The sequence below is a fragment of the Myxine glutinosa genome, chromosome 10, assembly GCF_964187855.1.
Source record: "Myxine glutinosa chromosome 10, kmMyxGlut1.1, whole genome shotgun sequence".
Taxonomy (NCBI): domain Eukaryota; kingdom Metazoa; phylum Chordata; class Myxini; order Myxiniformes; family Myxinidae; genus Myxine; species Myxine glutinosa.
Window position 1 is genome coordinate 62,556,737 of NC_136270.1, and position 25,053 is coordinate 62,581,789.

Genomic DNA, 25,053 nt, shown 5'->3' on the forward strand with positions numbered 1-25,053 from the left:
TAAACCTTATGGTATATACTAACTATGCTAGAAATTTCATGCTTTTCTCAAAAAATGCACAATTTGTTAAAATATGAGAGCTTATCCGCTGTACTATCTTGGTTCTTGAGTCAAAAACGTTTTCTCCCCTTATATGCAAAACAGATCAATCTCAGTATTGTGACATCATCATAGACAAAGCAATGCTCCTGACAACGGCAAATATTTTGAAATGCTCGGTTTAATTTCATGAAACAAACCTCGACAAGTACATTTCAGGGACGAGTGAGATAAAACACAATTCCCAGGATTTTGAAACAATCAAGTGAATGGTGTGGTGCCCTGCCCGATTGTGTGTTAACATAGTTATTGTTAACTTGGACCTTGGACCATTGTTAACACGCTGTTAAACAAAATCACTGTTACTTGGACCATTGGCCATGCTCCCAAGTTCCGCTAAACGGCTCTTGTACTGGAGCTTGTGAGGTCGATGACCAGGACAGGGCCTGGTTATGGGACCCAATGCAATGTTGCTCCTCACGCATCGCCCGTTCAATGGCTGCAGAGGCCGCACGTTGTCACTCAAAGTCATGTAAAGGTGTGAGGGCAAATTACGGCTCAGAAGTCGCAGAGATTTCATCTAGGAAAGCAAAGATACAACATACATGATAGCACAAGCTTCCTCCATATACAGAAACATCTTCAACATGCTGTGGTTTAAGAAAAGCACAAATAATGCGATATAATAATTAATCAATAATGCCAAAGAAAAATACGATATCTAATATATAAAGCTCATTCTAAGCACTCACTGACTGACTGACATTAATGTTCGGTACTTTCCGGGTGATGTAGAAAGCTGAAATTATATGTGCCAACAGACATCGAAGCCGACACACCAGGAAAAATCACAGAAACGTCAGAGAGCAACCATAAAAATGAAAATGGTTGTAAAAAAACATAAAAGCATCCGTTAAAAAAAAAAAACCTTATTCGATATCTAGCATTTGAAAATTGGAATTTATATAACTGCAAATTGTGAAATAAAAACCTCAATTTATATTTAGCAGGAGAACGGTGATGCTTGCCTATAATTATAAAGCTGTGGTGCTGCGCACACACGACTCGATTGCCAGAGAGGTAGGCCACAACGTGTTGGTACAACAAGAGTCTTTATTCAGAGCTCGCACTTCAGCACTGGGCGGGCTCGAGCTTAGAGCCCGCATATATGTGGTGTGCCGTCGGCACCGGGGCGAACCTCCGGGCGGTCTCCTGCAGGGTGGAGCGCTGTTGCGCCGCGGACCAAGGAGCCGTGGAGTCGGGGATAAATTCGCCCGGTACCCGCAGTGGTTGCCCGAAGACCAGCTCCGCCGAGGACGCACGCAGGTCGTCCTTGGGCACCGTCCTGAGGCCCAGCAGGACCCAGGGGAGCCTGTCGGCCCAGCTGCCGTCACAGAGGCTGGCCGGGAGCTCGGCCTTCATCGAGCGATGAAAGCGCTCACACAGGCCATTGCCCTGGGGGTGGTAGGCAGTGGTGCGGTGCAGTTGGATGCCGAGCCCTTGCGCCACCGTGCCCCAGAGCTCCGAGGTGAACTGGGGGCCGCGGTCGGACCAGATGTCCGAGGGGGCACCGAACCGGGCAACCCAAGTGGCGATGAAGGCTTGCGCCACATCAGCCGCAGACGTCGTCGCCAATGGCACGGCCTCCGGCCACCGTGTGGTGCGGTCCACCATGGTGAGGAGGTGGGTGAACCCCCGCGAGGGGGGCAGAGGTCCCACCAAGTAGACGTGGACATGGTCGAACCGACACTCGGGCACCATAAACGGGGCCAACGGGGCCTGGGTGTGGCGGTGGACCTTTGCGCGCTGGCACGCGAGGCATGTCCTGGCCCAGTCGCGGATGTCCTTCCTGAGGCCATGCCAGACGAACTTCGCCGCGATGAGCTTCTGGGAAGCCTTCGTGCCCGGTGTGACAGGCCGTGGATGGCGTCGAAAACCGTGCGCTGCCAGCGCCGAGGGAGACGTCGCACAGGAGGGCCGTGCCCGCGACGTCGAACGACACCTCGGTGACGCGGAGGCCCGTGACGGCGGTCCGCAAGGCCTGGACGCCGGGGTCGGCGGTCTGGTCCCCGCCATCTGGGCATAGTCGATCCCGAGGTGGACCGTGTGCGCGACGGACCGGGAAAGGCAATCCGCCACCGGGTCGTCTTTACCCGCGACGTGACAGATGTCCGTCATGTACTCGGACACGGCAGAGAGGTGACGCTGCTGCCGTGCCGACCATGGCTCAGCGAACTTGGCCATCGCGAACACAAGGGGCTTGTGGTCGACGAAAGCCGCAAACGGGCGGCCCTCGAGCAGATGGCGGAAGTGTCGGACCGCCAGGTGGAGCCCGAGCAGCTCGCGGTCGAAGGTGCTATAGCGGCGTTCGTGCGGGCGAAGCTGCCAGCTAAAAAAATTCCAGCAGCTGCCAAGCACCACTCACCCACTGCTCGTGCACCGCGCCCACCGCGTAGTCCGACGCGTCGGTGGTGAGGGCAATCGGTGCATCGGGCGCCGGGTGCGCCAGCATGGTGGTGTTGGCCAGGGCCAGCTTTGCACCCGCAAACGCCGCGGCCATCGGCTCTGACTGGGCGATGTCACCTTTGCCCGGCTTGCCCCAGAGGGCCTCGTGCAGGGGGCGGAGGAGCTGGGCGACGTGGGGCACGAAGCGGTGGTAAAAATTTACCATGCCCAGGAACTCCTGGAGACCCTTGATCGTGCGGGGGCACGGGAAATCCCTGACCGCCTCCACCTTGGCCGGTAAAGGGATGGCCCCGTGCGCCTGGTGATGCGGTGCCCCAAGAAGTCGATGGCGGCGATGCCGAAACGGCACTTTACGGGGTTGATGATCAGGCCATGCTGGCCTAGGCATTCGAAAAGCATGCGAGGTTGAGCAGGTGCTCCTCCCGGGACGCGCTCGTGACTAGGATGTCATCCAGGTAGACATAGATGAAAGGTAAGTCGCGCAAGACGCTGTCCATGAGCCGTTGGAATGCCTGGGCTGCATTCTTCAACCCAAAAGGCATTCGCAGGAACTCAAAGAGGCCGAAAGGGGTGATGACGGCCGTCTTTGGGACATCGTCCGGTTGGACGGGGACCTGGTGGTAGCCCCGGATGAGGTCCACCTTGGATAACACGGTAGTGTTCACCAACCGGGCGGAAAAGTCCTGGATATGCGGGACCGGGTAGTGGTCGGGGGTGGTGGCATCATTGAGCCGGCGGTAGTCACCGCACGGCCGCCATCCTCTGCCGGGCTTCGGCACAATGTGCAGAGGAGAAGCCCAAGCGCTGTTGGAGCGCCGTACGATCTTTCGCTTTCGCCATGGCGAGCTTCGTGGGGTCAAGTCAGCGTGCCCGGGCGTAGACCGGCGGCCCGACCGTGGGGATATGGTGCTCCACCCCTTGTTTGACGGCCACCGCTGAGAAGGTGGGCCGCGTGAGGGCCGGGAAACTGGTGAGGAGGCGGGTAAACTCATCCGCTGCCGGAAGCGTGCAGACTAACCTCGCCGGGAAGGAACCTTTCAGCAAGCTGCTTGGCAAGCCGCTCGGTGAGCCACTCAGTGAGCTGCCCAACGAGCCGCTCAGCGAAAAAGCGAGCGAGCTGAAGGTTTCGGCCTGGACAAGACGTCTGCGCTTAACGTCGACCAACAGCCCATGTGCACATAGGAAGTCCACGCCGAGCAGGGCCATTGGCACGCTGGCGGTAACGAACGACTATTGAAAGCGCTGCCCTCCGAACCGCAGTGAGAGGCAACGCTTCCCGAATGTGCGGATGGGTGTACCGTTGGCGGCAAGCAACCAGCTCATCCACAGCTCATCGCCGCAGCAGCTCCGCAGCTCAATTCATCCGCAGCTCAATGGAATACTGTTCTTCCCTATGGGCCGGTGCTCCTGCCTCACACCTAGCTCGGCTTCACGCTGTCGAAACCAAAGCTTTCAGAATTATTGGAATCTCCCGCGATGAAGCTATCTCTGAGGGCTTTTCACTCACTCACCGCAGGCAGGTAGGTGGTCTTTCTGTCTTCTACCGACTCCTCTCCGGCCTTGCACCCCCAGCTCTCTCTGTGCTCTGTCCCCCAAATATTCCTACAGGTCGCACAAGATCTGCCAGCAACCCTCTGATGGTTAAACTGTCGAAATCTCGGCTCTCTGCTCACCTTCACTCTTTCATTCCTCTTTTCTCCTGCCTCTGGAACAAACTCCCTCACTCCCTTCAATCCCACTCGTCCCTCCAGGTCTTTAAAACAGCTGTTCACCACCATCTCTTATCTTCCGCCATCCAAAACCAGGATCTTTTCTACCCTCGCTAATTCACCCCAGATCCACCTTGTTTGAAATTCCAACTTCTTTCCTGGAAGTCCTGGCAGTGTCCATATGTTTTATACCTCTCCCACCCCTCCCCCTTCCCATGCCCCCCACCCCAATGCCCTCTCCCTCTCACAGATCTCTCGATGTCTCCATGTCTCTCGGTCCCTGCTCTCAAAATAATGTTGTGTTTGTGTCCTGCCTCCTCTCTCCCCATCTTGTCTACCGCTCCCGATGTTATATGTTTTATGTGTCGGTTTGACTTTCTGTGTGATTAATGTTCGCTCTTTCACGAGCCTCGATCTTGTATACAAAAAACAAAAACAAAAAAAACAAAAAAAAAGCAAAGCGGGGCCCCGGCCCACGGTTTGCTTGGCGGACGTGGAGGCAGGGAGGACGCTTACCTGCGCTCCTGTCGCAAAGAAAATGGCGCCCGGACAAGGTGTCCATGATGAACAGTAGGCTGCCGGAATGGCCGACGCTCAGGGCCGCAAGTGAGCGCTGGCCAGGTCGTTTCCCGACCCGTCAAAATAACACGGCGGGCGGCACGTTTTAGCCTTGCGGCCGAACCTGGCATGGTAGTAGCACCAGGTTTGCGGCGGTGGCGGCCGCGTCGGCCGTGCCGGCGGCGGTGGTGGTGGCGGCGGCAGTAGTGGGCGGGGCGCAGCAGCGGCCACGAGGAAAGCCGGGGGCGCTGGAGCCTTCGCACCGGGAGCCACTACGGCAGCACCTTAAACCGACCGCGTGTCGCAGGTCGCGAAAAACTTGTCGGCCTCTCCGGCCAGGGCGCGGGGTTCCGTTAGTTTGGAACCGGCCAGCGTGAGGCGCACCTGTATCGGTAGCTGGCGGAGGAAGAGTGCGTGGAACAAGAAATCCGGGCGCTGGTCCCCAAGCAGAGACAGCATGAAATCCATCCGGACGGATGGTCGTGTGTCGCGGAGGGCGGGAAGGTCCAGGAGGCGGTCGGCCCGTTCGATCTCTGTGAGCCCGACCGTGGCGAGGAGGAGACGTTTGAGCGCCTCGTACTTGTGGTCACCCGGCGGGCGCCGAAGGATGGACACGACTCGGGCGGCAGTGCCGGGCCCGAGGGCGGCGACCACGTGGTAGTACCGGTCTCGTCCGCCGTGATGCCTCGGAGCTGAAATTGAGCTTCGGCCTGCACAAACCAAACGTCGGCTTGCGCTTCCCAAAACTCCGGGAGTTTGACTGCGACGGCGTTGGTAGTCATGGCGCGTTCGGGGGTCAGCAACGGCTGAACCAATCGGGGCCACCAGTGTGGTGCTGCGCACACACGACTCGATTGCCAGAGAGGTAGGCCACAACGCGTTGGTACAACAAGAGTCTTTATTCAGAGCTCGCACTTCAGCACTGGGCGGGCTCGAGTTTAGAGCCCGCATATATGTCCCGAGGCCACGCCTTGCCCCCGGGCGTGGCCGATCGGTCGAAAGGCGGGGCATGCATTTTAGTTCCCCGCCTGGATGCTCGCGCCACCCACTGGTGCGCGAAATTATTGCCCCTTGTGCCTGCCACAAAGCTTCCATTTATTTTGTACCTATGTATGAAGCACTGTTCGTTATTGCTTACAGTGTGTAAGTGCGGGGCTTGAGACCCCTGCCCCCCTTGTGTCCTTATATTGCTTGACCAATTACCAAATATAAACCAACCATGTTTGCTTTGCTTAAAAATATCATATCCTTTAGATCCTTTGAAACCCTGCTTTTCCCTTTAAAAGACTTACTTTGCCTGTCATGTATCTCTAGGATGATATACTTTGTGTGACTTTTTATAGCATGTCTCTTACTGTCGAAATATCCTTTTGGAACTTACTATATCCTTATAAAGAATTATATGTCTTGTAAAAGCCAGGCCCTGATGGTATTATCCTTCACTCTGTGAAGACCAAACCGTATCTTCCCAGTCCCCCTTAACTGTGCTAGATCACTTTTCATGTTTGACATTTTAACGACTTGCTGAACTTTCCCTCAAATAACTGGTTTCTAGAGAATCGTCAACATGGTTGACCCATGAGTGACACCGAAGACCACTCCGTCCTTCTCTTTGTCTTGAGCTAAAAACCACACCCCAATATTCCCTTTATAAAGTGAAACTCGACCGAATTATTTTAGAGCATCATGTTGGAATCCTGGTCCTTGTGGGCCTCAGTTTTAAGCATTTTGCTTTCCACCAAGCTTGTGTGTTTGATGAATCAAATAAATATCTCAGTTGTTCCTTCTCTCAATCATGAGTCTTGAGTCCTAAGTCACGGATCCATCAAATGGCGAGCCAGGCAGATCAGCTCCGGCAGACTCGGGACGCGGCTCCAGGCGCGAGTGAGTGGGAAAAAACACCAGCTGGTTTGATCGGTCTGGGTGAGGTGAGCCATGGGTTTATTTTGTTATAGACTGGGATGTTAGGCTAAATTGGAACTCACTCTGTCGCTCGGTGTCGTTTGCCTGTTTCCTGCTTCGAGCCTGATCCTCGAACAAAATTTAAGAACGAGCCGTTTTTGGGCTCCAGAACAACTGAGCTGTTTATAGGATTCGTCAGGGTAATGTTACGGGACGGGAGTAAGGTGCCCCAAGAGGGCGCCGAGGATAAGGAATAGATTGGTTTCGAAAGTAAGGTTAGAAGCGTCATAAGGATGCCGGCAAAAGGAAGGTACGATTAGCATATATGCGGGAGAGATCTCTGATTAGGCGGCTATATGTAGGAGAGATCTCTCGGGAATAAGGAGTAAGGTTGCCTGATTACCTGGCGGTTAGCTGGACAGGTAAGATACGGTTAGCACACAGAAAGTTGAGATGAGGTGGTCGAACCTCTTCAGGAGTTATGTTAGAGAGCTGAGATGAGGTGGGCGAACCTCTAGGAGTTACACTAGAAAGCTAGGAGTTAGGGTAGAAAGTTGTGGGGCGGGCGAGCCTCTAGGAGTTAGGGTAGACAGCTGTGCAGGCGGATGAGCCTCTCGGAAAGTGCAGGCGGTCGAGCCTCTCGATGGCCTGAGGAAGCAGGCAAACTAATTGCAGGTGCAGGATAAAGCGGGAATAAGGAGTAAGGAATAAGATAGATAAGCGAGCCAGGGAGCGACCAATGTCGCTCGTTGAAAATCAAGACCCGTGGAAGGTTAGGTAGATACAGATCCCCTACCCTCCAAGCCCTAAAGCTCTGTCCCGGGGCTTCAGGCAACCCCCCTGCGCAGCGAGCCCCCTTCCTGACCCCCCCTTCCCCTGCTTCACCCTTCTCACCCCTTTCCTCCCCTTGTCCCAAAAATCCCCTTTTCCTCTGAATGAAATGAGACATATACGAATGAATGGGAATTGCTGCACAAGATGTTGAACAGGATTGTACAAGGTACGCGTGTGCATTAATCCACGTGTGCTGTAATGTACGCGGTTAGTGTCAAGTTGGTCGGATATAAGGAAACGCATGAAATGCGAGCCGGTTTGACAGTCACGTGGTATGAGGAACATGAACGAATGTGGATTTTGATGACCACTTGATGTGCAACACCACTGTGTGGGCTTCGAATCATTGTGATTGGCCGCTTGCGGTGCGGGAATCCAGACCGGGATTGCCGATTCTGGCATCCATCCGAGGGTCCTGGTGATGTTCGGTAATTGACGTGTGTATTTTTATTTGTTTGGGACGAGAGGCGAAGGGATGGTCTGGCGGTTCTTTTATGGTGTGCGAGCAGGCACATTGAAGTGTGTGAGGGGAGATTCAGTCGGCTTGGGGTTGGTGTAGACCTGGGTGTTCGTGAGAGGCCACTGGTAAGGTGTGCGACAGGTACAGAGTGTAGTGAAATTATGTTTGCTCGGAATCCAAGGTGAACCCAGGGTGCTCGCTACGGAAGGGGCCGTCTATAAGAGCGGGACAACCGGGGCGTGCGGTCACTTCAGCGGGACTCACTGTGACATTATCCAGTAGTTGAATGGTATGTACGCCCCTCCCCAAATGCCGCGCTGCGCTAACCATGGTTAAATGGAAACTATCTTTGCTGCTCATGAATGCTCTGATTTGATACCTGTATGTATGTATGTATTTTCACAGGATGTATTACCGATCTAAAATGATATTAAACCTACCCAGAGGTCAAGTCGTGTCTGAGCTTGATTTCCACGACACTTAATATCATTTTATTTCGCCGAATGGCTGCCCACCGGATGATCGTGGTGCTGATTCTCGGAGCCGACCCACACGCTGAAGGATCTGCTACGGTGTTTGCTCATTGGCGTTTACACCGCAACCGCTCAGCCGAGCTGAAGCGCCTCTACGTAACGACACGGAGCGCTGTGCACGGCCGGCGTCAACTCTCGCAGCGGAGACAGCCAACCGACTGCATCGATCGATCGCTTCGCGCAGGGGCCATGTCGTAAATTACTTAATCGTAATCCCTCTCCTGTCATCGCTCCTGCACTGCTCGCCTCGGAGAGGAATGCCCAGCGGAGGACCCGTCGAGCTAGCTCCAGCAACGGAGCTCCGACTACTCTCGCTGCCGGCCTGCCTCGAAAGAAGGGACGTCGCAAGCCTTTTTGCGGGACCGCGTCGTCAAAACGCGACCTGCTCTCATGAGACCCGAACGCCAGAGCAGGCGTGGCGGACTCCGGCTCGATGCCTGGAGCACGACGCGACTGGGCAACGTCCTGCGGCTGATACCCCGTCGGAACGACGGACCCGCTTGGAGCCGCCAGCCGACCCGTCCGATCACAGCTCGGAAGCGCTAACGGCTCCGTCCGAGGGATTCATCCTAGATATGCGTGCCTCGGCCCGAGTTGAGATTCCCACGTGAGTGATCACGTCTCCCATGTCGGCCATGCCTCCACACGACCGGCTCACTCCGACCACTCGCTACTCGGTGGCCCATCTCCTCTGCGCTGATCGCGCACTGCTCGTCGGAATCACGCCATGACTCTCTCACGACCGGCTCCACTCCGACCACTCGCTACTCTGTGGCCCATCTCCTCCGCGTGAATCGCGCACTGCTCGTCGGAATCACGCCGTGTCTCTCTCACGACCGGCTCCACTCCGACCACTCGCTACTCTGTGGCCCATCTCCTCCGTGCGAATCGCGCACTGCTCGTCGGAAGCACGCCGGCACGACCGGCTCACTCCGACCACTCGTTACTCGGTGGAACCACCACCTCCTCCACGCGAATCGGGGCCTCCATCCTGATTCTGATCACCTCCTCGCCGCACGTTGCTCCCTTTTGCGGGCCCTACTCGGCGAGGCCCACGACGATCGGCATGGCCCTCGATTCCGTTCGTTGCTCGGAATCACCACCTACGCGAAGCCACACGTGGCACCCATCGCGGCCCTCTCTGCGGCCCAACGCCGGCGATTCCTATCGCTGATCGACGGAACCCCTCTTACGCGCGAGTCACGCGCCGCACCGTCGCTGGATGGAGTCACTACAATGCACGACGCGCCAGTTGCGCGCGCCGCTTCTTCGCTGGATGAACCCCTTTGCTTGCGGTTCCTCTCGCGGGCCCCACCGGCGATTCTGATCGCGGCCGGCAATCCCACCTGCATGTGGCTACGTCCCGAGGCCGGCGAACACCGCTGCCCGGAATCGCCTCAATGGAGGCTCGCTTGACACCATGCGAGGACTCGTCGCAGCACGGATGAATTTCTAAGGGCGTCGAGCGGGACCTTCATAGCCTTTCACGGCACTCGGGTTCTGCTTATGATGCTTATGCATCTGTTATGCTTCTGTAATGATGGAAGAACTACCATGTGTAGTTCTTCGTTCGTTCTTCTTCGTTCATCTTCGTCCTTTGTTTACTCGATTTGGTGATCCCGCTCTCAAACGGCGTTTTCGTTTAACACCTGCGACCGTGTAAACATGCTGTGCATGGAATGTATGTGGACCGAATGCTATCATTCTTTTTCACACACCCCGCGTCCCGCGTTTCACCCTATTAATTTAATTTGATAAGCTGTTGGATTGAGTTAATGTGGTGATGATGTAGAGCAGGCTTGACGGACCGACAGGCCCCACTGCATCCTTCATGCTCAATGCACCTCCAATGAGATGCTACTTCAGGGCGTTATATGTTTTCGCTCCTTAGTCGTGCAGTCTATCGCTGCCCAGCATGCACGCCATCTCGACTCGGCGTGCTCGCCCCTCGACTCGGCGGGCTCACCCGCACTGGAGCAACAGGCCGAGCTCGCCTTTCGGTTTCCCTCGTACGCGGTGCGCCCTAGACATTACTTTCGCCCGTCGGCCGGGTTCGTATCATTGACAATGAAACCCGTCGGCAGGTTCGTATCTGTATACCGATCTCGTGCTCGCTCGAATGCTGCTGCCCAATGGCCGCGAGACTTTAGATTTCGGATTTGATGACGTCATCGACTATATCACGCGTTTGCTTTACAGCGTCGTACTTGCGTGCGTACATTAGCGTCGTACATTAACGTACTTGCGTGCATCCCGCGATCTCATCGGGGATTCGTTTACATTACCCTGTACCTTGGTAAACTACGTACCATTTGTCCTTTACGTAAACGACGTAGACAACGTAACGCGGCGCTACCTCAGGGTCGCGCGCCAGCGCCATTTAGGGAGTACACGGTGACCTCGTGAAATGGTGACATACATTGAGCGTCGCGCCAGACTCCCTTGCCACCTGCGCGCGCATGTAACGGGGGCACCGTACTGCCTGCTCGCCCTTGACGCTGGGCTCGCTGTTTATCGGCCAGAGCTCTTGGCTCGTACATTTCGAGACTGCGAGACGCCTCGTCTGATTCCTTTTTCCCTCAGCCTGACCCAGACTGTGAAGGTCGTCTGTCTTCGGTATGCCGCGCGCTGCTGCATCCTCGGGGGGTGGGGTCGGGTGCCTTACGGGTGCCTTACCAGATGTTTCGGCTACCTCGATAATCTTACGGTTTGTGGATATGTCCATATGACCATGATTCCTAATCTGCAGCGCTTCCTTGGGGTCGCGCTGGTATCACTCATGTGCTCGAGGTTACGTGCGAATACTCCCTACGCACAATGGATAGATCTTCTGGGGTACACCGTGACCCATGGAGCGTCTGCGTCTGCGACCTTTTCTCGACATGGCCCCTCCCTGTGATTGGGCCACCTCGCCCCTTTGTGGGGGCCCGGGTGGGTATTGTTGCTCGCCCGGGTGCCGTCTGGTCTACCGACTCCCACCTCGCCCTTGTGGATGGCGTCCATGGATGCTTTTGTGTCTTTGTGTCTTTGTGCGTGACTTTGAGTCCATGGATGGTCGATCCGAGCCATTCCATGAAGGTGTTGCATGGATGGTTTGGTCGGCCATCCGTGGATGGACAGTCCATCTGGGGAGATGGCTGTCTTTGGGTCTCTGTGCCACTGCGTCCGTGGATGGTCGATCCATCCGCGGTCCGGCTGGATCCGTGCTGGATCCGTGCCATGCAATGATGGCGTTGAATGGATGGATCGGTTGGACATCCGGGGATGGCCAATCCATCCGGGACATCTGACATGACAATCATCTCGACATCTAGACCATCCACCCGGGACAACGCTGGGACAAACATGGTTTGTCCAGCCGAGGCTCTCTCGGTCTGCCGATCTTATCCGATCCTCCGCGCGCGCTGTGCCGCTGGACAGGATTGCCATATGCATCCCGGGGGTTCTGCACGCTTCGCTGGCTTCGGTCGTTTTAGCCATGCCGGTCGTCCAGACAGCCTTCAGAGGCTGCTCGTGACTCGTGCGATCGCTGCCAACGGTAGATTTGCGTGTGAGTTTGCGGTTTGTAATGCGTATGGACTTTTGGGAGCCAGGGCAGGTACTGACTTACTGTAGTGCTTACTGTAATGACTCACTGTAGCGCCCTCCTGTCAAGTACTCTTACTTACTGTTAAGGGGGCTACTGCTTTATACATCTTCCACGTTTACACATCTTCCACATTGACACACCTTCCTGACATGTTGCCTTGCGACGAATGGACAGTCGCTCTTCGTCAAGGCGCACCTTATGCCATGTGTTGCGTAACGCTAAGGTATACCTTATCCATCTAGCTGCTATGCCGACTACCCCACGGGAAGACTCCTGCTACCCACGGGCTCATCGTCTTCTCCCTGGGATGACCACTGCTTGCTCGGTTCGATATCTTCTTGACTGGGATATCCTCCTCAATCCTGCTATTTCTGGGGATTGATGCTATCCCGGCTTACAGGTTGCAGTAACCCTGCCATCGACATGGATTGACGTGACCATTCGTCTATTGCTGATGCTTGGGCAACCTGCCGAGCGGCAGTATAGTTTTAACGGCGGGGAGAATGTAGTGAAATTATGTTTGCTCGGAATCCAAGGTGAACCCAGGGTGCTCGCTACGGAAGGGGCCGTCTATAAGAGCGGGACAACCGGGGCGTGCGGTCACTTCAGCGGGACTCACTGTGACATTATCCAGTAGTTGAATGGTATGTACGCCCCTCCCCAAATGCCGCGCTGCGCTAACCATGGTTAAATGGAAACTATCTTTGCTGCTCATGAATGCTCTGATTTGATACCTGTATGTATGTATGTATTTTCACAGGATGTATTACCGATCTAAAATGATATTAAACCTACCCAGAGGTCAAGTCGTGTCTGAGCTTGATTTCCACGACACAGAGTGTGACAGGAGAGGATGCAATCAACGATTATATTGTGTATTGGTGACTCGTGTATTGGTATATCCCTGACTGATTGACAGCTAACTATGTTGACAGCTCAATGTTTTGACAGCGGACTGTTATGACAGGTGCCAAACTCATTTGAAAAGACTCACGTCCCGACGCGAGGTAAACCCCGCCGTGAACGCGAATAGAGCGGCGCGCAGGCTGGTTGCTGCGGCAACGGCCCTCGCAGGAAACCGCGAGGCGGGAGTGTTGGGATTCGTGTGGAGGCACGAGGGTGCGCGCCGGGACGGGGGGCGGCGTGGCGTCGTCGCGTTGAGTTGGTTGTGCCAGGTCGATCGGCGATCTCTGAATTTAAATCGGATTTTTGTCGTGTGTATTGTGCATTCGTCATTGACGTGTGTGTGTCGATTTTAGCGTCTATCCGAGGATCCTGGCGACGTTCGTTTAATTAAAGTTCTGTTGGTGTGGAATGCTGTCAGAGGTGCGAAATACACACCTTTGATCTGGAGGGGAGGTATTTTGGTAACTTACTTCCGTGATTTCCGTTTCATTGGATGGGAATTGGGAAATGCGAGCCCTTCCGGGGTTTTGAGTTTGTTGAATTGGGTTCGGAGCATGGGATTTGCTCAGAGTGCCGGTGATAACTTGCCTACTCTCAGAGGGGATGTGTCCCGCACAGGGGGAGAATACTGCTATGAGGTTGCTCGGATGATGTGTGCCCAGATGCATTGTGGGTCATTGCGACTTTGCTGAATGTCGGTGAGCAAGGGAGAAGTTCGTGTGTGTTTTATGCGGTGTGCTGGACGCCATGTCAGAATGGTGGGCGCCTGCGACATGCCATGCATTGTAAATTGTAATAAGGAATACATTGTTTAAGATGGAATAACAGGAAGTCTTGTTCATACAGTAAGTGAGGTACAGTGTGAATGATGAGATTCAGAGAGATCTCTGATTGAGGTAGATGAGGTTGTCTAGAGCGGATTTTTTTTTTTTTTTTTTTTTTTTTTTGTATACAATATCGAGGCTCGTGAAAGAGCGAACATTAATCACACAGAAAGACAAACCGACACATAAAACATATAACATAGGGAGCGGTAGACAAGATGGGGAGAGAGGGGGAAGGACACAAACACAACATTTGAGAGCAGGGACCGAGAGACATGGAGACATCGAGAGATCTGAGAGAGGGCGAGGGCTTTGGGGGGGGGGGGGGGCGTGGGAAGGGGGCAGTGGGAGAGGTATAAAACATATGGACACTGCCAGGACTTCCAGGAAAGAAGTTGGAATTTCAAACAAGGTGGATCTGGGGTGAATTAGCGGGGGTAGAAAAGATCAAGGTTTTGGATGGGGGAAGATAAGAGATGGTGGTGAACAGCTGTTTTAAAGACCTGGAGGGAGGAGTGGGATTGAAGGGAGTGAGGGAGTTTGTTCCAGAGGCGGGAGAAAAGAGGAATGAAAGAGTGAAGGTGAGCGGAGAGCCGAGATTTCGGCAGTTTAACCATCAGAGGGTTGCTGGCAGATCTTGTGCGACCTGTAGGAATATTTGGGGGACAGAGCACAGAGAGAGCTGGGGGTGCAAGGCCGGAGAGGAGTCGGTAGAAGACAGAAAGACCACCTACCTGCCTGCGGTGAGTGAGTGAAAGGCCCTCAGAGATAGCTTCATCGCGGGAGATTCCAATAATTCTGAAAGCTTTGGTTTCAACAGCGTGAAGCCGAGCTAGGTGTGAGGCAGGAGCACCGGCCCATAGGGGAGAACAGTATTCCATTGAGCTGCGGATGAAAGCCTTGTATGTGGTGAGGAGCTCAGGTGTGCCGAGGAAGGACTTCGCACGACGGAGGATGCCCAGTCGGCGACTGGCTTTGGAGGCCAGCTTGGAAATGTGGTTTTCCCAAGAAAGATCATGGCAGATAGTGAGACCCAAAATCTTGAGCGACAGAACTTCTTGGAGAGGATTGTTGAGAAAGTAGATGGGAGGGTTGTCCAGTCGATCTTTTCGGAGAGACATAGTAAGAGTGTGAGATTTGTCAGGATTGAAAGACATGTTCCACTTGTTTGACCAGTCTGTGATTTTGTCCAGGTCTTCAGAGAGTGAGGAGGCAGCAGACTGCCGATCTGAGGGAAGAGGAATGGAGCGGCAGAGAGTGGAGTCATCAGCAAAGAGATAGAGAGGATTTTCGAGAGAGTCAGAGAGATCATTGATGAAGACCAGAAAAAGCACGGGGCCCAGAACACTGCCTTGGGGAACTCCAGCCTGAACAGGAAGAGGAGATGAGAGAAACCCATTCAGGGCCACACGTTGACGACGACTAGAGAGGAAGTCCGCCAGCCATGCGTGGAGATTTCCATGGATACCAAAGGAGGAGAGTTTGGTGAGCAGAGCGGGGTGCCAGACCGTGTCGAAGGCACGTGATATGTCGAGGGAGACAGCTCTAATTTCCTGTTTGGCATTGAGGACCTCCATCCATTGTTGAGACAGCAGAAGCAGCATGTCCAGAGTAGAGTGACCTGGTCTGAAACCAAATTGATGATCAGAGATCAAGCCATTGGAGAAGAGGAAATATTTCATATCAGAAGCAATGATGGATTCCATGACTTTGCTGATAATTGGGAGAAGGCTGATTGGTCTGTAGTTGCTAGGATCTGTTTTTGCACCTTTTTTGTGGAAAGCGGTGATGTTGGCTGATTTCCAAGCAGATGGCAGTTGACCTTGAGCAAAAGAGAGGGTGAAGAGAACAGAGAGAGGGTGAGATAGAGCAGCAGAGCAGGATTTTAGGACCCGTGGGCTGATGCCGTCGGGTCCAGTTGCAGAATCAGAGTCGAGGGTTGACAGAAACTTTTCCACCTTGTCAGGAGGAAAGGACACGGAGTCCAGGAGCAGCAGGGTACGACTGGGTATGGTGGGTACAGAGAGGGATGGGTTTGGGACACAAGATTTAGAGGCAAACACAGAGTTGAGGCATTCAGCTTTTTCACGTGCGGAGTCAGCTGTGTAGCCGTTTGAGGTAAGGGAGGGGATGGAGGGGGAACAAACACCAGAAACAGATTTGACCAGACGCCACCAGGATTTGGAAGAGGGAGACAGATAAGAGAGTTCGGTCTTGAGAACGGAGAGATATTGTTTCCTGGCTCTCCTGAGGGTGGACACACACTTGTTTCGGGCTTTGTGAAAGGAAATGAGATTTCCTTCCGTTGGATTTGCTTTCCAGGAGACGAAGGCAAGTTGTTTCTGGGCAACAGCCTCACCACAAGATTCCGTGTACCATGGACGGGAGGAAGCGTATGACAACTGAAGACGAGATGGGATAAATCTGTGCATGAGAGAGAGCAATTTACTTTGGAAGAATTCCCAGGATGAGTTGATGTCAGAGGTGGTAGAGATGGGAGACCAGTCCAGATGATTGATGGCTGCTTGAAGACCGTGCCAGTTGGCCTGAGTGAAATGCCAGACTCGTCGACGCTGAGCAGGCTCCCTGAGGATGGTCAGAGAGATGTCCACTTTAACAAGGACATGATCAGATGTTCCGATCGGAGCAGAAGAAGAGCAGCAGACATTTTCAGGGAAGTTAGTCATAACCAAGTCCAGAAGAGAAGATGTTCCGTTGACTGAGATCCGGGTCGGGAAATTGACAGATTGTGTCAGTCCCAGTGAGTCGCAGAAGTCCTTTGCTGAGGAGCCATGGCTGGTGAGAGAGGTACCCACACCCAGCCAACTGGCATGATGACAGTTGAAATCACCACATATGAGGAAGAGAGAGTTGGGATGAGTAGATAGAAGTTGGTCCATATCATCAGACAGCGAGATGTAGATGGAGTCATCACTGTTTGGTGGACGGTACAACACACATATGAACAAGAGGTGGGAGCGAAGGGGAAGCCGTAGCCAGAGGTATTCCTGGGGGTGAGGTGGAGAGAGTGCAGTGCAGGGCGAGTGAGGAAGAGAGTTTTTGATAAAGATAGCAACCCCGCCTCCAGGACGAGGCTCAGGTCTATCATACCGGAGGAGGGAGTAGCCCGGGAGAGATACTATGGAATCAGAGACATCATAAAGGAGGAAAGTTTCTGTTAAGCAGATCACGTCTGGTTTGACAGAAGCAACCTGTATGGAGAGATCGGTTAAGTTTGAACGAAGGCCCCGGATGTTTGAGGTCCATACCGTTAATGAAGAGGAAGGGGGAGCATCAGATACAGAACAGGGGGGAGGAGGGGTAGGGTAAGATGTGGAAGAGGTGGAAGAGGTAGGGAGAGCTGTTGAAGGTGTGTCAGAGATTTCAGAATAGCTCGGAGAAAGGGAAGGATGGGGCGGACAAAAGGTTTGATGGTGATTGGGTGAGCCACAATGAGGTGTTATTTGAGGAGGGGGAAGAGCGAGGCAGAAGGTTGGGGGAGATGGAGGTGAGAGTTTGAAGGGGGAAGAAGCGGGGAGGACGCTTTGAGGAGGGGGAGTGAGCGGGGGGAAATTGAGAAGCAATGAGGGTGGGGAGATTTGAAGGGGAGGGGTGAGGGGGGAGTTTGGGAGGGAAGGGACAAGGGGAGGGATTTGAAAGGGATGGGATATGGGGGAGATTTGGAGGGGAGGGGTGAGGCAGGAGTCTAGGAGGGGAGGGGCGAGGGGGCGTCTTGGCGGGGAGGGGTGAGGGGGTAGTTTAGGAGGGAGGGGGCAAGGGGGGAGATTTGAAAGGGATGGGTGATGGGGAAGATTTGGAGGGGAGGGGTGATGGGGAAGATTTGGAGGGGAGGGGTTATGGGGAAGATTTGGAGGGGAGGGGTGAGATTGGATTTTTGAAAGTGTACGATTTATGGGAAACGAACATTTATTGCAAAATGAGTTGCTTGTGACCTTCGAGTTAAAAATACGTTTAAGGACGCTGGATGGAGGATGGAGTGCAGGAGAGTTTAGGGAATGTCGAAAAAAGGCACTATAGGAGATGGATATTTTTTTTGGGATGAATTGATTTGGTGAGCAAGTCGAAAGCAGCCTTTTAAAGAAGAAGAAGAAAAAGGTGTTATAAAATATGACGGAATACATAACTTGAGGGGAAAGTGTAAACATTGAAGGTTAATGAGTGAAAACTATCTGGGGAAATGGGGGAGAAACACGTGGTCGAAGAACGAACGAACGAATAAGAATGAATAAACGAATGAGAACAGAGAAGGAAATGTTTTTTTTTTTTGTTTTTTTTGAGTTGAGATTTACACAAGGAAGTAGGCTATGGGTGAAAAGACTGGGAATACAGAGAACGAAAGTTATTGGATCACAAACGACGGACCACTGAGAGAAAAACAAAGCCTCAAGGTTGTACAGTGCACACTGTACAAGGCCTTGCTCGCGACACGGCAAACAGACGATCAATTTATGAAAGATAAACACCGAGAAACAACCAAAGTTGCACACAATAACTTCACACACCGAAAGATAAATACAGTTTCGACAAAATACAATTGTGAACAGACTTAACTTCGAAAAACGTGGAGACCGTGTGGAGCTTCGAAAACTTCGAAAATTTTTTTTTTTTGAGTTGAGATTTACACAAGGAAGTAGGCTATGGGTGAAAAGACTGGGAATACAGAGAACGAAAGTTATTGGATCACAAACGACGGACCACTGAGAGAAAAACAAAGCCTCAAGGTTGTACAGTGCACACTGTACAAGGCCTTGCTCGCGACACGGCAAACAGACGATCAATTTATGAAAGATAAACACCGAGAAACAACCAAAGTTGCACACAATAACTTCACACACCGAAAGATAAATACAGTTTCGACAAAATACAATTGTGAACAGACTTAACTTCGAAAAACGTGGAGACCGTGTGGAGCTTCGAAAATCCCTGCCGCCGTCTCCAAGATCTCGCGAGATCTCCACTGGCTTTGCATTCGAGATGAAATATAGAATAGCAGTTGCAAGATCGAGGTGCGGAGTGGCGGCTGGAAGATGCATCGATGCATTTGTGTTGATCGATGCGCCGGACATTGGCTTTGCATTCGAGCGATGGTGGTAAGATTAAGTTATGAAAATGCATGTGGTTCTAAGGGCAGATAATGTGGGACAAGCTGCCTCACGGGCGCTGCAGGGAGAGTATTGGAAATTCAACAAGATTCTGTGTTCAATAATTTGAGCAGAAATGTCGCGTTTTCAACCGAACGCTCATTCGAGGAAGGAGAAATGCGAGGTTTCAACTATCGGTTTGATGTGGTCAGAGTGAATCTGAAGGTCAGAGTGAAGTGACCTGAAGGTCAGGTCTGAGGTCAGAGTGAATTCGCTAGCCTTGAAAGGGCGACAGGCTGAGTCAATCTATTGGGTGTTAGTTCAACGAATTGATATAGAAGTTAAATCGGAAAAAGGAACAATATATTGTTGGTTAAAACTGAAATTGTGGACGTAATTTGTGGATAGAAGAATATCGGTTTCTGAAATTTGTAAGTTGTTGTGGTGGACGTCTTAATAGGTGATGTCCTTTGTTGGGGCTTGTGATACGCCTCTGTTATCTGTCTGACTGTGAGTTACAGTGTGTCTGGAGAGGAGGTCAGTCAGGTAGAATGGGGCCAAATTATGGAGGGCTTTGTAGGTTAAGAGGAGGATTTTGTACTGGATTCTCTGGGGAATGAGGAGCCAGTTTCAGTTATAATGACGGGGGTGATGTGGTCACGGGTCCGGGAATGGGTGAGTAGACGGGCAGCGGAGTTCTGACCGTATTGGATTATTGAGGTTTGGTGATTATTGATGATTATCGAGGGTGAACCATAGAGAAGGCTGTCTTTGTGATCTGTTTGGTGTATTTGTCGAAGGAGAGGGTTTGGTCAAAGATGGTGCCAAGATTCCGGTTGTGAGTGGATGTGGATACTGGGAAACCATCGATGTTGGGGGCAAGGTTATGGGTGGATTTGGTAAGCGGTTTTGGGTAAATGAAGATTAATTCAGATTTATCATAGTTAAGTTTGAGGAAGTCGATTTGAAGCCAGGATTTTATTTCAGTTATGCAGTTTGTCAGGATAGAGTGGGTGGCGGTGGAGCACAATTTGGTGGAGATTAAAGCTGGATGTCATCGGTGAAGCAGTGGAATTGGAGACCATGGTGTATTGGCCATGGTGCACGACGGATTAAGTGACCGAGGGGGGATAGGTACAGGATGAAGAGGAGGGGCCAAAAACCGAACCTTGAGGGGGAGCGAATTGTGGTGATTAAGCTGGTGTAGATGCTGTCAATTTTGCTTTGGATGAATGAAAGGAAGGAAATGCAGTTTCTACTGTAAAGGACTGGTGGTGGTGTTCAGGGCGCTGAGGAGTTTGTTCGTAGTTGTATTTGAGGTTGTTTGTTCACGTTGTAGAGTTTGTTTATTTATTTGTTTGTTTATTTAGTTTGTTTATTGTAGAGAAGAGTGCTTTTGGGTTTTCCGGAGCCAGAGTGGATAATTTGAGAGTAGCAGGCGGAGCGGAAGAGGGCATCTTTGTAGTGCTGTAGGTGGTCCTTGTAGGCTTGGGAGTGAATTGTGAGACCTGTTTTATTGTGGAGTCTTTCAAGTTGGCGAGCATGAGTTTTCATCAGGCGGAGTTCAGGGGTAAACCAGGGAGCAGAATGGGTGGAAGAAACTGATTTGGGTTTAATAGGCGCAAGCTGGTCTAAGCAGGGTGAGGAGGATGGTGTGATTGATGATGTCAAAGGCGGTGCTGAGGTCGAGGAGGATGAGAATGTTGAGGTTTCCGGCGTCAGAGGAGAGAGAAGGTCATTGGTGATTTTGAGGAGAGCAGTTTCAGTGCCGTGGTTGAGGCGGAATTCGGGTTGGAATGTTTCATACAGGTTATTGGCAGAGTGGTGATGTTTGAGTTGAATGGCTACAGAGCGTTCCAAAACTTTTGACAGAAAGGGTAGGTTGGAGATGGGTCTGAGGTTATTTAGTGTGTCAGGATTGAGTCCAGGGTTTTTCCAGAATGGGGGTGAAGTTTCACGAGGTTTTTGGGAAATCGGTATGTGAAGCTGGATTAAGTTTGAGTGGTTATTACATATACTCTGGGTCCATGTGGTTAATGTGATGTGACTTAAAAAAAAAAAAAATGAATGGGACTCGCTGTAAACAGTGTAGATGGGGGGGAAAAAAAAGAGATAGACAGGGACAATGGGCTGCTTGGTGAGCCATGGAGATGGATTGGATGTTTTGTTATTGGTTGTCTGGGAGTTCGGTTGTTGCATTGCCAAAGGTTTCTGTGTGGTGGACACACTTGTTGTCTGTTGTCTTGTGTAACGTGGGTGGAGATGTATGTGGCTGTGTGTGGCTGCCTGGAGTCGGGAAGGTGGCTACAGTGGTTGATATTGGTTGTGGGTTGTCCGGGGTGCTTTGATTTGCATAGGGGGTGAAGATAGATATTGGTGGATATTTTGAGTAAGTCACAGTGGGTGAGGAAAATTGACCAGACGGTAGGACATATGAGAACTATTTTTATTTTCAATATGTATTTCCACTATTTTTATAAATAGACCAGGTTATTTTTATTATTTGTTTATTTACGAAAATAAATAAATAATAGGGGGAGGTTAATGGTGGTGTGTTGGTGGAAAAAGTCGTTGTCATTGAAAGTCGAGTTGAAACAATTTGTATGGGATTTATATTGTAGATATTGGACAGCGATTGGGCCAGAGGCTGAAACAACCTTGTAGGGAATTCTTGTAGTGAATTTGGAAAATGCGAGGTGTCCTCACATTCGCAGGTTCGGTGATAAAGAATTTGGAAGAATTTGGAGAGATAAATAGATAAAGAGATAAAGAATTTGGAGGCCACCAAAGGGCGGACACTGACGTTGCTCGGGGCAACGCAAGGGCGGACAGGAAGGGCCGCCAACCAAAGGATAGGACGCACAGATTGTCAACACATACCACCAAAATTAGGGCAGGAATAGGGAGTTGGTTGAGAATGCCGGCGATAACTCACCGATGTGTGTCCCTGTGTCTGTCTGGTCGCCTAGCAGGCCATGGAGTTATATTTCTGAAACATGGATTTCAAAGAGGCAGGTGTGTGCCCTGAGAAAATTTTTGATGGGTCTGATGGATTTTTGGATGGATGGGTTTGATGGATTTTGATGGAGTGGGCACTTTTTGATTGGCACTGGGGGCTGCTGTTGTGTGGACTGGGGAACGAGGGCGGCGTAGGTGACGTGAGGGGAATGCCATGCACTGCGACCGTCTCCCCCCAAGACCGAGGTTGTCGGGGACATGAGTGGGATGTCGATTGCAGTGATGTGGGATGTCGATCACAACCTGACGATGTTGTTCGTGGAGGAGGTCTTGTGTTAAAGTTGGGACGCGTTGCTGGGGATCTGGGTGGCTGGCACCCCGTGTGGTTGGGGGTTGCAGGTTCACAGAAGGAGGTTGGAATCCAGTGTTATGTTCGGGAAAAATATTCACTGTAACAGGTGTTGTTAAACTGTTTGTCTGCATGAGGATGGCAGAGTTGGCCTTCGAGACTCCTGTGAGTTGTGTCTGGAGACAAGGTTCGGGAGGGAGTGTGAAGAAGGAAGGACAAAGGGTTGTAAAAAGTTGATGGTAAGGCAGGGTATAAGGGAAAGTGGTTGTGAAATGCTGTCTTAGTGATAAGGAAGTGTTGGTGGTTGGCCTGCACTGGGAAGAGTGTGACAATGAATGGAAAGTTGTGGCTTTTATTTGACAAAATGGTGCTAGGTTGCCACAACACAGGTTGGGGTTGGTGCAGATGGGATCACGGCTCTGCAGACCAGGTGAACAGAACTCCACCAGGTACGCTGGAATCACATCAGTTGAATTATTGCTCGGAAAGGAAGGTATTTTCGGAAATTGGTGAAAGTAAAAATAACATTTGAATTTCCAGACATGATGCAGGAAATGCAGCTATAAATAGAGATGCGGTAACTAAATGCCAATTGGTGGGCAGGGGGGCTAGGAATACTAATCGAGGATTTAGTCCTTGCATGTGTGAGCAAATGTTCCACAGGTTGAACCCAAATGAACCTCCGGCTGTCGACGTGACTGCGGACCCTGGAACGATGACCCGAACGAGTCACTGAGCAGCAATGATGAGATCTCCGCATCTGAAGAATGTTCTTCCATTCTATTTTGAAAATGATTTTGATTATACTGAAAAATTGAATTTGGATCTGGATGTGGACTTGCTTTTCACGGACCCAGCCTAGTAATTCTCTTGCCAATTATGTCTCACGAGCTCACAGCAGTTCAACCCTTGCTGTCCCAGCCCTGGATTTTGACTCGGCTCCGGACCCATATGCATCGCTGGGCCCGCCTGCCAGGAAACCGATTATCCTGGATCCCAACATGTCGCATGCAGACGCAAACGACTACTTAAAGGAAGTTTCTCTCTTTTTCATGGAATGTAAGGCTCTGACTGCTGGTCTTCTAGGCTGCAGGTCTAAGCCACTTGATACTAATGTTGATATGTACTCCCCGGCAGAACGACGGCACATCAAAGGTCTTATGAACATGGAGATCGATTGAGCGCCGAAGATTCATAGGGACTGCGCCTGCAAACACTTGGGCGAGCTCTCGCTAGAGGAGGGTCCCGGCTGCACCTCCGTGGCCAAAGGGTGGGCCGGGAGACCTTCTCGAGTGTGGACCCCTGTGGGACCAGTCGTCTTCGTTGTGGATCCGACGCGCCATTGGATAAACATGTTTCTATGGCCAACACACACACACACACACACACACACACACACACACACACACACACACACACACACACACACACACACACACACACACACACACACACACACACACACACGTGTGAATCGTCCTGCTGGGTGCTATGCGAGGTGCTTTGGGTACGGGGCATGTCCACTGGGGCCACATTCGCGTGGTATTTTCATTGACTGTCTCCCTACCTTGATTTAATAAAGGCCCTTTTTTTGGCTCGTAGATAGCGTTGTATCTTAGATCCAAGAGGACGGTATGCGGGGCTTGAGACCCCTGCCCCCCTTGTGTCCTTATATTGTTTGACCAATTACCAAATATAAACCAACCATGTTTGCTTTGCTTAAAAATATCATATCCTTTAGATCCTTTGAAACCCTGCTTTTCCCTTTAAAAGACTTACTTTGCCTGTCATGTATCTCAAGGATGATATACTTTGTGTGACTTTTTATAGCATGTCTCTTACTGTCGAAATATCCTTTTGGAACTTACTATATCCTTATAAAGAATTATATGTCTTGTAAAAGCCAGGCCCTGATGGTATTATCCTTCACTCTGTGAAGACCAAACCGTATCTTCCCAGTCCCCCTTAACTGTGCTAGATCACTTTTCATGTTTGACATTTTAACGACTTGCTGAACTTTCCCTCAAATAACTGGTTTCTAGAGAATCGTCAACATGGTTGACCCATGAGTGACACCGAAGACCACTCCGTCCTTCTCTTTGTCTTGAGCTAAAAACCACACCCCAATATTCCCTTTATAAAGTGAAACTCGACCGAATTATTTTAGAGCATCATGTTGGAATCCTGGTCCTTGTGGGCCTCAGTTTTAAGCATTTTGCTTTCCACCAAGCTTGTGTGTTTGATGAATCAAATAAATATCTCAGTTGTTCCTTCTCTCAATCATGAGTCTTGAGTCCTAAGTCACGGATCCATCATAAGCATACCCTACTAGTATATATACAGTTGTGTTTTTTTGGGGGGCGGGGTGGGGGGGGGGTAGGGGGAGTGGTGTGGAGTCTTTTAGAGATTACCTTAAAACACAGAACTATATAGAGTAGTATGATCCGTGTATGAGTAGGTAACTAATCTCGATGTAATAAGTAGGGACACGTCAGCTTAAGGATTGTCTGTTTGATTGTGTGCCATACAGAGGATGGTGCTTGCAATTGATAGCGAGGAATTATGTGAAGGAAATGTATGCAAAAGCTCCTATAACCATCCACCAGGGGCGCCGGGAGACAGTGAAGAGAGAGTCTCGGCTCCTCCTGGTCAACACACAATTGAGTGGAGGACGCCACCATAAGAGGGGCGGAGCTATGAACTCCTCCAAGGGTGGAACTATGAACACCACCAGTGGGATGAAGCCCAACTCCTTGAGGGGTGGAGGGTTGTCAAGGGAGACAAGAGAGAAGCTGAAGAAGGTGCAACAGGATTGAGTAAGGTC

At 51.5% G+C, this 25,053-nt stretch overlaps 1 protein-coding gene across 1 annotated transcript in view; it reads right to left on the bottom strand.

Moving 5' to 3' along the window:
• Positions 1-208: 208 nt before the first annotated feature.
• LOC137433624 (carbonic anhydrase-related protein 10) overlaps positions 209-25,053 on the bottom strand; it is a 295,408-nt gene continuing 270,563 nt past the window's right edge. The window contains exon 8 of the mRNA XM_068125924.2: positions 209-619. Coding sequence (XP_067982025.1) covers positions 386-619 — 234 coding nt within the window. The 3' untranslated portion in view covers positions 209-385. The remainder of the gene's footprint in view (positions 620-25,053) is intronic.